The 16,845-nt window shown below is 37.5% G+C and overlaps 1 protein-coding gene across 9 annotated transcripts in view; it reads right to left on the reverse strand.

Moving 5' to 3' along the window:
* LOC134746637 (dual 3',5'-cyclic-AMP and -GMP phosphodiesterase 11-like) overlaps positions 1 to 16,845 on the reverse strand; it is a 220,759-nt gene that overhangs the window by 101,673 nt on the left and 102,241 nt on the right. For 6 of the 9 annotated variants that reach the window (XM_063681091.1, XM_063681092.1, XM_063681090.1 and 3 more), the window contains exons 4-5: positions 10,213 to 10,323; positions 5,137 to 5,329 (exon numbers count right to left, since the gene is read on the reverse strand). In XM_063681091.1, coding sequence (XP_063537161.1) covers positions 5,137 to 5,329; positions 10,213 to 10,323 — 304 coding nt within the window. The remainder of the gene's footprint in view (positions 1 to 5,136; positions 5,330 to 10,212; positions 10,324 to 16,845) is intronic. The other 3 variants (XM_063681094.1, XM_063681096.1, XM_063681097.1) reach the window with 1 other exon arrangement.

Raw genomic sequence — 16,845 nt, forward strand, 5'->3', positions numbered from 1 at the left:
TGCACGTGCACCCGCGCGCGCGCATCGTTTATCATTATCAAACGTGGCCACGGCGGTACGATGATCTGTGTACGTTATTGTTGTGTGTAAACTATACTACATATTGTATAGTCAGAGTCGAATGACATCAGTCCTGTTCCGGTGCACTCAAAGAACCGTAACGAGATGAGTAGGACAGTTTGTCAATCTTGTTCCTTATATTCTCCTAATCTTCTTCCTCCTTACCTTTCCCTGTTATACGGGGTCGCCTTTCCTCATTCTGAGTCTCCAGGCCGTTCTATTCTGAGCGTCTTCCTTACGTAAGTTAAGGCTTTCCATATCCTTCTCAATAGTTTTCGTCCATGAGGTAAGTGGTTCCTTATATTCCTCAATAAAAAATACTGGCCCTCATATTAGCCACACCAATTAGAAAAAGTGCGTGTCGAACCAACCAAAATGAAAGGTTTCGCACGAAATGAGACGAAACGTGGCTACAGATAAAAAATAAACGCAAAAAATGTACCGACAATCAAAAGCTTATGTTTTCGACACTTATAATAATGAGAAAAATGACAACACAATAGTGTAAAATTTTATTTATACGCTTGGTGTATTTTTAACAGCTGTACGCTCAAGACAGTCACGTTCATTTGTTTTTGAAATAATAACACTTCAGATGAGATTACGAGCACGTCCACCAAACGGCCAGTGACCTCTGGTAACTAAGGCTGTTGCTGCTGCGAGTGCTGAGCGACATCGACGTTCCAACCGATTGCAAGTTGACGAGACGGTGAATTGCAAACGAATATAGAGCTTTCTGATTATAGTAATTAATTATGTATTAGTTGTTATTGTTATACCTGTTACAGATCTCAATATTACATTACGTTGTTTTTTCTAAAACTTAATCGCCCGCGCAACTGATGAACGGGGTCTGACCCGCCCACCCAACAAAAAAACGTTATTTTGTTCGATATTCGCCATTTAAATGTAGCAATAGTATTAGAGTGGCAGAGTCTGTTATTCCAAACACTTACGAGTATAACCTCAAGCCCTTCACAAAATAAAACTTGCCTTGACAAATACAATGTCAAAATGAAGTTAATAATAATAATAATATCTATTAATTAAATAATAATATATAATATGTATTGTAATTTAATATTATGAAATAAATAAATCTAAATCTAAATCATAATACAATGGAATGGCGGACCTTTTTATAGGCCTCTGGGCGACTAGAGGATAGTACAAAATTGGGTGTGACTCGAAACAAATGTTTACAGCAGAGCCTTCTAATAATGAAAAGTCTAATCACTGAAGGGTTAAAAATGTACCTATCTTAATAAGTTTTAATTCTCATAGGCCGCCCGCTAAAACATTGTTACGGAAACGTTGTTGACATTTCATTATCAGCTGACCCGCATTATCGTGACTCGGCCCGGCGGGGACTAATTTGTACACACGTAAGCCAACCGATGGCGATTACGGGACATTTCAACGTTTATTGCACAATACTGACTGGATGTTTTAGGCCCCTTGGGGCATAGAAAACCGTGTAAAGCGTATTTTAAGCAGGTCTCCGTCTACATAGGTATTTAAAGTCAAGATTGCTAGCGCCCAGCTGCTTCATTAGTCAGCAAAGGAAACCGGCGAGGTGTAGAAAGCTACTGATTTATTTATATATAACATCTTTTTGATAAAGAAAACCTTAATTAGACTAAAAAGCTTAACCGTCTGCGCAATTCCACGGCAAAGTAAGCTAAAATAAAGATAATGTGAATTGTGATCGCGACTGTTAGTGAAACTGAAACTACAGAAAACTTTGATTAAACCTTCTGCTTCTATAAGGCGCATTGACTCAATACTTAATGCACCATAAGGTCTAACCAAACACAACCAATTTCCAGACATAAATACCTCAACAGTTTTCTTCGGCAGTATCTATTTGTAACAGAGGGGTAGAATTCTAATGAGCTATCAATTTTATTCTTAGTCTATAAATTCCCACCTCTGAGGACAGGTGGTCAAGGTTGTGAACCTTAATATGCAGATGTCGCTAGTGACGTGGTCACAGTTGCAATGACTAAATTCGCGTTGATTGACGGATGGTCAGCTGGCGCAATTGGTAACGCATTGGACCGGCATTACCGGCAATCCAAGGATGTGGGTTCGAGTCCCACGTTGACCAGAGTTTGATGATCTTCGTTGGTATTTTCATTGTGATTGACATATATCTGTATATACAATTTTTAAATTTTAATAATGTGGTACGTCCCACAATAAAAAAGGAAAAAATATAGTAACATTTAAGTTTATTTCTTAGTCCTTTTGTGACTTTCCATCTCTATAAATTCTCAGCAAACTATCACCACATTTGTATAATAGAATAAATAAAAAAATTAACATATATGCTTTACAACAATATAAGTGCAAGAAAGTAGTATCTGAATGGATAAGAACCTTAAATTACAATGACGTAGAAGGACTCCTTCATTCAATATAACTCCACACACACACGCACGCCCGCACGCACACGCACACGCACACACACACACACACACACACACACACACACACACACACACACACACACACACACACACACACACACACACACACACTTAAGTATGTACTTACACAAAATCATGCAATTTCCCTTTTGTTATTTTTAAGCTTCTAATCTTACTTAATATAAGTACTTTTTGTTCATTTATTTTTATTATATAGGTAACTACTCGTAACATAACGGATGAGCAGGATCTCCTGCCACAGGTATTGTATACCTACTAGGAGATCTTTACCATTGTAAAATAACCTGTATGTTTTAAAAGAAATAAACATTTTTCATTTTCATTTTTTTTTTTCATAGAGATGCAGTGACCATTATTTAATGTAGGTAATGTAGGTAATGTAGTAAATGAATCGAAGCTTGCCGCCGATAATTGCTTGCCTCGTCAATTAATACAAACAACAAACAACGACTCACTGAGTGAATTGAGTTTCAATTACTAAACTTAACGGCTGACGTTTCTATATACAAAATCTATATATAAATGTATGTACATACATTGTTTTGGCAAACATATTTCAATTCAAACTTTAATTAAATAACTTGCGTATTCGCTTTATAATACAAATGCTTGTAGAGAGGATAATGTCAGTACACCTAAGTTTTACAAGGGTACAACACACTATTGAAGTAGTTACACAAAGTGCCCTTTTCATCCACTTGTTTTACATATTAAATAAAAAATTATTGACCTATTAGAAAATCATTTCAGAATTGAATTCATTTGGATTTCAGGAAATCAAGAGATTATTGGAAATGAAAAAGCTGATGTCGAGGCTAAAAACGCTACTAAAAATCAACACATAGATTATTTAATTAAATCCAGCTACACTGAAGAAAAAACTGATCAAATCAGGTGTCAAAACATTTTGGAATAATTATTGGAAAAGTGGTAACTCATAAATCATTTATTTGGAAACAAGTGATTTATCATGAGTTAGAGAATCAGTTTTTGGAACCCCACTGATACCATTCACGTGTAGAAGAGATCAAATCGCTATTACTATGTAAAAAAACATTACCCTCCTCCTTTGGCAGTCGGGTAAAAATAGGACACATAAACTTAACCCATTCCTATCTTATCACTAAGAACGAAAAAAAATGTGATAAATGCGGTTTGGAGTTAACTGTGAGCCATATTTTAATTAAGTGTTTAGCATATAAGAAAGAAAGAAATCTGTAAGTTGCCTAATTAAATAATGGATATTTACATGTGTACTTAGATTTATAAAATTAATCGATATATATATGAAATTGTAATTCTCGTGGTCGCTAATGACAGTAATGACCTTTGTTGTTACAAAGCGACAAGAGCCGAACTTTGTACCGTTGCACACTATATTTTTTCTCAGACAGCAGCAAACACCTAAAATTATGCATTAAATCAATGTAAATATTTGTTTATCTACACACATATCATAAACCCTCTATGATGCCTTCAAAATCCGTAAATAATGACCAACATTAAGATAAACTGTTTTGTTACAGCAAATTTTTTATCTGTGAAAATGTTATCATCGCTAAATAATAACATCGATTTCGATAATATTATTTTATTCAAATTTCGAACATCTCTGAAAAACAAAGAAATTGACCTCTATTCTAATATCAGTCGAGATAACGTTTTATTCGAAAGGAAATGTCAATTGCATACAAATTTGACAAATCTCGCTTGTTAGTTGGTATCGAACGATATGGCAATCGACCCCCACTCTAGTTTCTCTCTGAATAAAAAAAAAATACGGATGCGTGAAATGCGTGAAAAAAGTTTTCTTTGCCGCCATTTGACGTGCAGTTTATCTTTAAATTAGGTAGTTTGTAGGTAAAAAATAATTCGTTTTGTTGTTTTTAAAGTAACTCTAGCAAAAGTTTCGTGTAAAATGTGCGATAAAGATATTTCGGAGACGCCACTTCATATCCGCGAATTCCGCCAGAGAGCACTGCAACTATGCCCCAATGTCGGCTGTAATATGAGGTAAGTGAACTTAGAAAGTTTATAATATGTGAGTAGGTAAAGCAGTGTATGTAACTGTACATAATTAGGCATTATGTAGCAGTCTCATAAACTACTATTATAGATAGCCCATTAGAAGTCAGAATAAAAAAACACGATGCATAATATTGTATGAATATTCCTAAGAACACTGGGCGCCGGGGCCCCGCGCGCCGCACTTCTTATATGAAGTTGATTTCGATCTCACTGGCAGTAATCTACAAAATTAAATAAGAATGCTGGAGTAGAAAAAAGAATATCGAGTTCGCAACTTCATACGAAATGAACCAACACAATTTTTTCTTATCAGGCTTGCTTGTGAGGAGTTGGGAGTTTTAAAAATTGCGACTTATCTAATGTGGTTAATTTTATACGAATTTATTTTTGCTACAGTAGCCTAAGGGATAAGCGTAAAAATGTAGCCAAGCAGCGCCTCCTATCTATAGAAAAACATAGACCTACGCCCCTAGTTGGCATAGTTCCATCAACACATCAACAGATTGCTAAGTCCAATCATCTGTATGTAAACCTAATATCCCGTGTACAAATTTCTACACAAGAAGACCCGTTAACGTTAGACTATATAACTCACCAGCTCAAATATGAGTTCTTTCTCATCCAGCTGCCTCAGTTCATGTCGCGAGCGGCGCTGCGGCCGCGACGGCGCGGCATGCGGCTGGTCGCCGAGAAACGTCGGCGTGCCGTCCACCGTCGTCACCAGCGGCTTCAGCAGTCCGCCGCGCTCGAACTCGTGCGCCGATATCTTCCTGCCGAAGAAATGCGTTCTGTCTTTTAGATAACGATACTGTTTCTGGGGCGAAGTGCGAGGAATAATAATGGAGATGATATACGATACAAACAAAAAATAAAGATAATACCTGTTACCTATTTCGAATTGTTTCCAAAAATGATTGAAACACAATATTCTTGACAAGATCAACTCATTTCCTATTATAACACCGTCAAAAACATTGACGTCGAGTGTTCAACTAATGACAAAGGCGCGTAACTCGCACGCGACTTGTCTGAATTGACTTAAATAAGCAGATATGAGCTAAAATTATTGAAATATATTTGTGAAAACACTACATTCATCAAATATAGCTGAAATGAATCAGTAATATCTGAACTATAGTGCAATGCATGTAATTAAAATCCAGGAATTTAGTGATTCACATTTTCATTTAACTCTTGCATATTTCCGTTCTATTGCCAAACACGTGTATCATAAACAAAATATATTAAGGGGTATGTAATAACAACTAATTTTCTGTTCTTGCAATGGAATTTAGTACCAACTTTAGTGGTGACAAGACCGACATAAAGTAAATCAGCAATTAGGCGTACTGGACACACGCCAGGCGTAATTTAATATCCGATAAGATGATAAGGAAGAGTTGTTCTCGCTTTGTTTACACACCGCGCGATTTGGGAAAAGCTCCAAATCGCTTTTGAATGTCGTTTTGGATTTATTAGACTTTAACCCATTTTACAAATGCAGCAGTTTTTAAACAAACAATCACTCGCAGGAATGGAAACAGTTGGATAAAAATTGGTGTGTTAGATGACACGGTTTCTTTTCTAGTTAATGAAGTTAAAATTAATTTAGGTACGTTATCTAGGTAAGCTTTTATTGATGTCGAATCACTCTTTCTTCGCTTCGAGAGTATTGAGTGCATTGGGTCAAGACCGAAATACGGAGATAACTTCAAACGTCTGAACAGGGTCTTAATTAAATAAGTGGTACTCAAACAATTTGTGCCGGCAAGAGCCAATCCTATCTTGGCAACTGTAACTTGACACCAAATAAAACGGAATTGGGTTAAATACTGACATCGTTCAAAGCCCTCATTGTCCTGCAAAGGTAAATCGTTCCTTTAACGGGTAATTCCATAGTTAATTAAAACTGTGCACTCCAAAGCGCGAACTTGCCCGAAATAGCGTTTTTTAGGGTTCCCTTACAGGAGGGAATAAACGGAACCCTGATAGGATCACTTTGTTGTCCATCCGTCCGTCCGTCTGTCCGTACGTCTGTCTGTCAAGACCCTATATCTCGGGAACGCGTCCTCTATCGAGTTGAAATTAAAACCATAATTATACTCAAGTCTACAGCCCCTTGAAGCTGTAAAAAATCAAACTTAAAAATAGATAGGCCGTATATGCCGCAAAAAACGTATATTTCGACACTCTCAAGGGAATCAAAGTTTATAGGGTACTTCCCGTTGACCTTGAAATTTGGCAAGTAATATCTTCTTACACTATAAGTACGGGGAAAAATCAGAATACTATAAAGTAAGAAACAAAAAATAAAATAAACTTAAACTTGTACGGAACCCTCGGAGGGCGAGTCCGACTCGCACTTGGCCGGTTTTTTTTAACCAAAATGCCAGACAACGTTGACTTCTGTCACCTGGCTAGTCTACGGAACATTTTTAGAACTTCGTTGAGTTTTTAAGTATTTTACCTTAAGGGGCCCACTGACTATCAGTCCGCCGGACGATATCGGCCTGTCAGTTAGAACAAAAATTTGACAGTTCCGAACAACTGACAGGCCGATATCGTCCGGTGGACTGATAGTCAGTGGGCCCCTTTATTTACTTTACATTTTTGGTGGTTTTCATGATATTCAAAGACCCAGTAACTTTCAAACAATACAAACTTACAAACTAAGCAGTAAAGTAGATAAAACAATCAATCTAGTTACAGACTTTGCACGACTTTGACAAACACAAGAAGATTAAAGATAAGAAGGACCAACATTTAAGATTTGAACTTTTCTCCCATTTTTGACCCTTTATATAAATCAGTATAAATCAGAAAATAACTACTGTCTTGCACAGTTATGAAAGATGATGGTTATCATAAATTTTACAGACACTGACGCATTTTATTTACCTAACCTAACCTTAGTCATCAACTCAAGTTATCTTTGTCAGCACGATATAAAATTCTCGTAAGTCGTTAACTATTCATACAGTTATGATTCTGTGCCTGGCAGATCGGAGCGAGAATGGATAAGCATATATATATATACGGAAAGGGTAGCCTGGAAAGCAATTACAAAACAAGAGAAACTGTTTGTTTAATTGAATATTTTTTGTGTATGTTATTATAGGCGTTCCTTATTCCTCGGCTAAACTCGCAAACCTCGTAACTCTTCCGGAGGAGTTACTAGGTTTGCAACTTTAGGTATTTTTAGCTAAGGTAGCAAATCCCTAGTGTGTTGAAATGGAGTTACGAGGTTTGCGAGTTTTGCCAAAAACTAGGGTTACCAAGGGGAAGACAAGTCTAAACATGTCATGTCTGTGGAAGTAGAACAACGGAGGGGAAAACGCTTTGGCATAAGATCAGCGCAAACCGGAAGATTGATGAGAAGTGTCTGGACGTCTGGTGCATTTTATTGATGATCTAGCTCGGGAATTCTAATATTTTATTATCACTATAATATTTATGTGACTTAACTACTAACTCAATACTTATAGAAAAATATTTCATTTGGTAGGACATCTGCAAAAATAGGTATATACACTGATGCAGCAGCCAACCTATTGCCTATTGCCTTTAAAATGCATGCGGTGTTTCCCATATCCAGTGAGGTGAACATTTATTGTGGTATGAGACCATTATGAGATTTATGAGACCTACCCCAATCTCGCGAAAAATATTGGCTAACCTATATATGAAACATCAAAGTGCTGTAATGTATAAAACTATTATTTTTTGCGATTTTGGGTACATACTACATACAACTCGAACAGTAAAATAATATATATTTGAGTTAATGTAACGTTAGTGTAGGTTATACATACTTGTATTTGTTTAGCAATCTATTCTATATGCCTCAAGTGTAAGAGTGTAGACTACATGTACCATAGTAGTGTATTTTTCACGAATAAAATGAGATAAATAAACCTGAACCCTCAATTTGCACATCATCATAGATCAAGAATTCAAGATCACATACGAGCCATGATTTTGACAGAAATCAAAATGGCACTTGTTAACATGTCACATTCCCCAGCGGAAGGTAGGTTCGAGTATTCGAGGTAATCCCGGGAGGGTTGGCGCTCTATGAGTTTTCTCTCGATTCGTGAGTTGAATACAATGACGGGGCTTAGCTTTGCTTATTACGGGCGGCTATTTATACCTTATTGTGGATTAACCTACTCAGACAAGCCGGATTCCGATCTTTGAGGAGAAAATCGGGTTATAGGGTGAACGAACTTGAGAACAAGAAATAAGTATCTGTGTTGACTGTTGACATGTTCGCTATAGTGGTGTGCATGGGGTTGTCGGCAGTCTGGAAAAATGCTCTTACTGAAAGTATTTTTTTAAGCTATCGAACAAGAGTACTCAGAGCTCACGCTGTGTATGTAAATAAGACTTGGGTTTTATGTTTTTCCGGGTTGTAATCGGTAGGCTTATACAATAACACGCAGGCTACAGTACAATAAGCAGCAGGCAGTAGGTAGGCGTAATAACTACTAACGGTTAATGTCCATAATAATGCACATTTTAGTGCAGTTCTCTACAATAGGCAGGACTAAACACCTTCTTGCTAGTCAAGTGCTTATCAAGGCTGGAAAATAATTTACCAACAGTAGACTTATATTGACCGGGATGTAGACCGTGATTACCTTTTGTATTATTTATAATAATACAAAAGGTAATCACGTCACGGGCAAAGTTTATAAGGCAGCTGTGCGCCCGGCAATGACATACGGCTCTGAGTGTTGGCCACTCAAAAAAGAACAAGTCGCGAAACTGCATGCTGCGGAGATGAGGATGCTGAGATGGGCTGGCGGAGTAACGTTGTTGGATCATATTAGGAATATCCACGTTAGAGGCAGTTTCAGAGTAAGGCCAATCGAAGAAAAGCTCACCGAAAATCGACTACGATGGTATGGCCACGTCATGAGGCGCCCACCAGACCACATGACGAGAAAGGTGCTAGAGATGAGTGAAAAGCCTAGGGGTCGCGGAAGGCCCAAGATAACATGGATAGGTCTTGTAAAAAAGAACCTTAAAGAAAAAAGATTACCACCAGAGACGACCCAGGACAGACGCTCCTGGCGACGCCGTATAAGGAGAGCCGACCCCAAGTAAATGGGATATAAGGCTAGGAAGAAGAAGAAAAGGTAATCACGTCGGAATTTGCGTCGAAATATCGGGAGCTCATAAATAATACAAAAGGTAAACACGGTCTATATCCCGGTCAATATAAGTCTAGTGAAACTAACCGTTAATCATTTAAAACTCTTACCAATAGTAGTTTCTAGTTACTAATTGGACAAATACGAAATGAATGGGTAAAATAAAATGAGGGTTTTAAAGTATTTCAACGTAATTTACGATTGAAATACTAACTTCCGTTTAGTTATTTCTGTATTTTATCCCGCTAACAAGGTGTTTGTCTAAAGCTTGATTAGTACAAAATAGCATTAAGTTCATATACACATGACATGATTGATACCCCGTTTTTAATAATAGGTAAGTAAATAAAATGTTAATAACCATATTAGTTAGATTTTTCTTTCTAACTCCACCTATATAAACGGTATTTTACACAAAAATAATAGTGTAAATAAATAAATAATACAAGTCAAACAAAAGTATTGAAATATGAGAGAGGCGAATTGATGATCAAAAGAGCAAGTATCATACTGACCTGACAGGTGTGGTGGCGCCTGATCCTGCCCGCGACGGCGACGCGAGCTCGGCGCTGGGCGGCGTCGCGTGCGACACCAGCCATGCGTCTACCACCTGCCGCGTCGCTTTCCTGTCGAAAAAAAAACAATAATAAGTCTTTGATCTTAGATTCATGTCGCGTCCAACGTCATTACAATATAACCCGAGACCAAGGCCTAAACTATCAACGTCCAAGTCAAGAGTCATTTATTTTCCGACCATGGAATCTCAATACAGCGGTCACAGCAGCAGAAAACACTCGCTTACTTCGAATGGATGCTCACTTACGTTACGCTCGCAACCACTATTTTAGTTCCCGTTTCAAATAGCATTTCAAACTTATTCAACATCGACGTACCTCGCGTTAAATATGCGGTCAGGTTTAAGAGGATAGCTTTCTAAATGGCAGTACTTCATTGTTAAGGTACACTTTTCTATCTGATGCTACGAGTGAACGTTTAAAGTAAATTGCAGTGCAGTGCAGAGTGCAGCGCTTGGTTGACAGATGTAGACTAACTGTCAACTAGTGCATTCTTGCAAACGCGTGACACGTGAGCATTGGTAATAGACATTCACATAAACCACAATCACAAAGTTGTAAACAAGCAGTCTGCACCGCTTCACCTCGGTGGGTTCCAGACGCCGTTGGTTATAACAGTGTAAATTATTAAACAAGAAAATTATCACTGTAATTTACTTGTCATCGCGTGGATCAAGACAATTCTGAGGAACGAGACAGCTAACGTTTGTTTACCAGACGACATTTCCTTTAAGAACGCAATTGTTCATAATCATATCTGTTCAGATCAGGCCATAACTATCTATAGAACGTTTTCTTTGATGTCATCACACCTAATAGGTATAACTGTTTTCTTTTTTATGGCCTAAGAATGTTTTACCGGTCATAAAACGTATGTCGAAAACTACTTGTATCAAAGACACACGTCTTATCTGTTAATTTCAGCAACACCGTTAGTCAATACTTCTTTTATACACGATCCGTAAACGCATGTAAAACATACTTCACAAGACTAAAATAACTTCCTATTTTTAATAAAATAACTTGAAACTTGTAAACACCAACCGCCTTCAACGTACACGGGCTGAGACGAACACTGTTACGCCTTAAACATTAAAATGTTTAGGAAATGAGCTTAAAATAAACTTAACCGTATCTGAGTACAACGGAAGATTACAATGTTGGCGGAAAACTGTAGGAACTGGCAAATCAAGTTGGTGAACTTAGGAGTTAACGAGTGCGGAGTTCCAAACTCAATACGGCACTCAAGTTAAATATTCATTTTAACAAGCTGCGACACGCCTCCACTGCTCTATATAGGAGCCTAATGATGCTCACTAAAGTGTTGAATTTGTAGCTAAGAAATGACTGCAAAATGAAAATTGTGGTCCGATAGCACATCACAACATTCTTATTTCCATTTGTATAACAGATATTTCAAAATATGTGCTAGCATATTTATTAGCTAGGTAAGGTATTAAAAACAGAACATTATTAAGAAACTTTTAAATAGTTATATAGGCAAGATAGAGGATATTAACTAACTCCCACCTTTGAACTAGATACTATAACAATCGATTTTGTAAAGTTTGTATTTGTTTGAAAGTTTTACACGTCCCCTGTTCATTAACACCTTAATCAATCAATCAATCAATCAATCTTTAATGTCAAAAACACATGTCAAAAATTGCAATACAAATAAAATTAAAAATACACAACACACAATATAGTTATATATACAAATGTCAAAAAAAAACCCATTAAAAATCAAAAATACAAATGTCAATAAAATAAAATACACTGGGAATCATTTCATGTTAAACTTAGTATAAAATTCTTTCACCGTAAAAAATGCCTATAATTGGTACGTATGCCTATAATTGGTATTTAGCGGAACAGATTTTGTGTTAGACCACCTCCGAAGCTTCATATTTTGTAAGAGCTAAGCTCCAGTGATGATTTGATGAAGCGTCTACAATTATTTAGTAAGCTGTTTACTAATAATCCAAATCGGATAGATGGGTACAATACTCATATTGTTACTAGTATTTTATCAAATCAATATTCGCCGAAGTATGATGCCTTTACATAAACAAACTGTAACCACGTGCTACGTCAGAAAGCTCGAAAAGCTTGAAATCTCATTACGGCATGGCCTACTTTTGAAGGTGGTTCGGCTGCGGTCGAGAATTGCGCGAGGATGGATACCATTGGGGAATGAAGCATCCTCCAATTAAACGCCATGTTCACCATTTTAATGTCAAAACCTCGTTATCGTTCGTATGAACCTTACCCCTTTCGCCGCCACGTCAATGAAGTAATAGTAGTAAGTGTCATCATTGTCATCAACGCCATGTCAAAAACTGCACGTAGACAACCCGTATAACATATCAAGTCGTGGCTTGTGGAGCACGAAATATACTGACTTTGTTTATATCAAGTCAATGGCGGCGAAAAGGTTAAACAGGAAAGGAAAGTATCGATGTAATGAGTTAATTCAAGAAATCTGGCGTGGATTTTATACTATAATCATTTTGACAGTTCATTGCAAATCTCGCACTCTAATGAATCAACCTAGGTATAGGATCCTGAAAATAATTATTCAATTTAATATGCAACACTATTCAATTGACGCAATGAGCAGAAATGAAAAAGCGTGATATACATGAATTATGTTTTTAATGGAGACAACTCTTTAAACGTTGTAGTAACATTACCTTCATAAGAAACATAATTCGAAAACTATGTATATTCATTCACGAACTATTCAAATTACTACCAACGCATTATCTCATTCCACCAAAATAACGCGTCATTAAATGAACGTGGGTGGACATTTACATATTTTATGTAATTGAAGTAATTGAATGGCCATTCATTAGTTTCATTACGCTTGTGCACATTAAGTTTGATTTATCGAATCACTCACTGCTATTGCACATGAACGCGACTTGTTACAATTGGGTAATAATTTTCGGATGATATACAAAAAAAATCAGTTATTAATAAGTTTCAGGGCCGGTTGAACCCCTCACAAATGGCACCTGTCAGCCCAGCGTACTAGGTAGCGTAGAAGGTTCGACAGTCATGCATAAAGTGGTCATACAATTTTGCGGCTGGGTGCATGTAAAATCGCCCACACTGTTAACTTTACATCGGTGGACCTTATGCCTTTTGTAATAAGGTCCACATATGGTGTTGCTGTTTGTACCTACATACATTTTTGATTGATATTTTTATTTATTTTATTTAAAATCAGGCAACAAGACCCATATTACATATATCTTACAGACTAACATATTTATATATATAGGTATATAGGCGACAAAACCTCGTGGCTCCGTTGAATAGTCTGGTGATATTTACGCCTTCGAGTAGATATCCCAAGAATAATAATGTCGTACCAATAATAATACTAAAAAGGCGATCCTGTTAATATACACCGTGTCCAATAAGTCGGAATACAGTACAAATAGTGTATAAAATAAATGTACGAATAGTTACTACGATTCATTCCAAAACATACATTTTAAATTTGGGGCAACAATCTTCTCCAAAACCTCGGTTTAATAGTAAAGCGCGTTAATTTTAACCAGGGACCGGCCCGCTATCCCTTATCGGGGTTTTATAAGGGTATTGCATAAGGCTTAACTCACCATACCCTTTGCCAGACGAAACCCTTTGTTTTGCTTTTAAAAACCCTTATATAAAGCTACCACATTTGAGTAATCGGTAGCCCAAATACTCTTACAAAACCCTTATCATCCGCTCACCAACACCTTGCATATTGCTTATAAGGGTTAGCCTTATAAGGGCTTCACTTTTAGCATATAAGCGTGCTAATTTAAGTCGTCTACCTTGTTCATAAAGCACATATTACTTCGAATCCGAGCGATCGGCGGCGGCGACGGCGGCGTTCTTTGACTAGCCACGTATTTTCTTTCCTTTTCATACACTACCGTAGATATATACTTATCCTGTCTCTTTCACGCAAAGGGAAACCTTTATAAAAAGCGCTTAAAGATAAGGGTAACCCTTATTAAGGGCTAGCCTTATTTTTGGTTAGCTTTTCGGTAAGGGTTAGTCAAAGGTAGGGGTATGAATGGGCTTGCAGTTCAAAAGGGAAAGTCTTTCAATGTGTTAGCCGTGTTTAAGTGTCGCCCATTAAAAGGGTTTTATCGCGGAAAGGGTTGTCCGGTCCCTGATTTTAACGCCTTTATCTATAAATACTAAATGTAGTTTACCCCTCTTATATACTGCACCCCACACCATGACCGTAGGTGAGTTCTGGAACCTAGGAACATTTTTCTGGTTGTCCGGAATGTCTTCTATCCATGGTGCCTATAATCGATCGTTTTGGGCATTATGAGGCTGTTCCAACTCAAACAGTTTCTCGTCAGAAAAAACAAACTCGTCACCTGCGTGCCAAGAAAGTATTATGTAGATCTTTGCACTCTCTTTTCCTTGGTAGCTTCGAAAATGCCATTTACTTTGCGTTTGTAGGGTTCCGTACCCAAAGGGTAAAAACGGGACCCTATTACTAAGACTCCGCTGTCCGTCTGTCCGTCTGTCTGACTGTCACCAGGCTGTATATCTCATGAACCGTGATAGCTAGACAGTTGAAATTTTCACAGATGATGTATTTCTGTTGCCGCTATAACAACAAATACTAAAAAGTACGGAACCCTCGGTGCGCGAGTCCGACTCGCACTTGGCCGGTTTTTTATAAGCATGGCATCCAAGCAAGATCCACCCTCAAAATATTGTGCACCGACCCCCCAACCCCTCTCCCCTTGGGATATTTCAGGTCAGCAGCTAATATTCGTATACAGCGGTGTTTTTTTCGTCGAAGTCGCTCTCTTACAATCATGACTACCGTATCGGTTCTAGCTGAACGTTGACCGACCGGATCTTTTCCTGTCTTCTATTGAGGAGGTCTCTTTATACCTTTTGATTGTAGTGTAAACTAGATTGTGTTTAATTCCAAGAGGTTTTAACGCCTTAAAAATGGCACCGGGGCTGACGCCATTGCAAAATTTTCTAACAATCGTTTCACAAAACAGTTTCATCATGGATACAAAGCAAACTACAAATCGACGTTTGAAGTGATTGTATTTTGATAACGTCAACATACTTTTTTACTTAAAATAAGAATTTGATGGCCTATTCGTAGGTATGTCTTTAGAGCCAAGGTAAAAAGATGTGTATACGGATTTATTGGACACGGTGTAATACTTATGGCTTAGCTCTTATAGATCACACTGAGTGTGTTAAATATTTATTGGTTAGAAAATCTGGAACGCTTTTTCGTGTGACCTCGCAGGCAATTGTTCAGCGAGCTCTGAATCCGCAGGATTACCGCATATGCCGTTTAATAATGACATGGCACGGCCAATATATATATGCATGTAATGAACGGCTTAACCCACAGTCGTACGGCTTGCGATAGGCTTATCGACGTTGTTGGCGGACAACGCTTTACACAACCTCAATGATTAACCATACGGTGGACAGCAGCAACCTCATTTGCCAGCATAAAGTTTCGATAGAAAACAATTTACGTTACGTAGCATCATTCTGTGAAAAAAAATAACACGAAATGACTATAAATAGTTCTTGAAAATATACGGTCAAATCGAAAGTGTGGCTCAAGAAGATCAGTCACTTCGTAACATTAAATTGTCAAAAAGTCAGCGGTTTAATTAATAACATGGCAGATAATTTGATTTGAAACATCCATTTCATGTTTACGACTTCCCCCGAGTTCTGAACTAACACAAACCATGATGTTTCAGCAAAAGCCAAAGTTTATACCTACTGGCAAACCTGCAACACGGCAACAATGCAAAGTTATGTCTGCTTATCGTGTTTTAATGAGTTTTGGGAGCCCGTGTGTTTGGTATGCAAGCGATGGAAGCTCCATTATGCTCGTAGGTCACTACTCCATCTGAATACAAGTGATGCAACTTGAAAATTACTAATTTATTATTAAGTGATTACGGATCACTTCGTAAATTTATTAAAAATGCAGCTTGTATTGCAGCCACATGCAGCTTACACTAAAACTGGTGTAACTGTATCTGGTGTTATCTCTGAGGTTAAGTCAAGGTCACAGCGTTTATGACCTGACGCAATTGTGACCTGTAATATCTTATTACCAATAAATTATGTCTATGTCTATGAGGGCATGGTCAGTACACAGAATTACTAATAGTATTACCGTCAGTATCAGTTAATTTCACAGAAAGCATTATGTCTATTACACTTGAACGGGCCAGTTTTTAATGAAATGTACCAATAATCGAATTTAAACTATCGTGAGACATATTAACTTAGCGGTTTCACTCGCGTATTTTTAGTGACCGCTACTCTGGTAGTTAGTGTAGGCACTGTTAGTGCTTGAAAATGGAGACGTAGGCTCTCCCAAACATGTCTCGCGAGTGACTAAAAATACGTGAGTGAAACCGCTAAGTTAGCGAAATTTACCAATATGAAAATTTAATTAAACTTAGTTCGCCCCGAACGGAGAACTCGCGGTTTGCCAAAAAGTTAGATCAATTGAATGCACCTACCAAGTCGGAAAAGGATCGAAAA

This window comes from Cydia strobilella, chromosome 13, assembly GCF_947568885.1.
Source record: "Cydia strobilella chromosome 13, ilCydStro3.1, whole genome shotgun sequence".
NCBI classification, from domain to species: domain Eukaryota; kingdom Metazoa; phylum Arthropoda; class Insecta; order Lepidoptera; family Tortricidae; genus Cydia; species Cydia strobilella.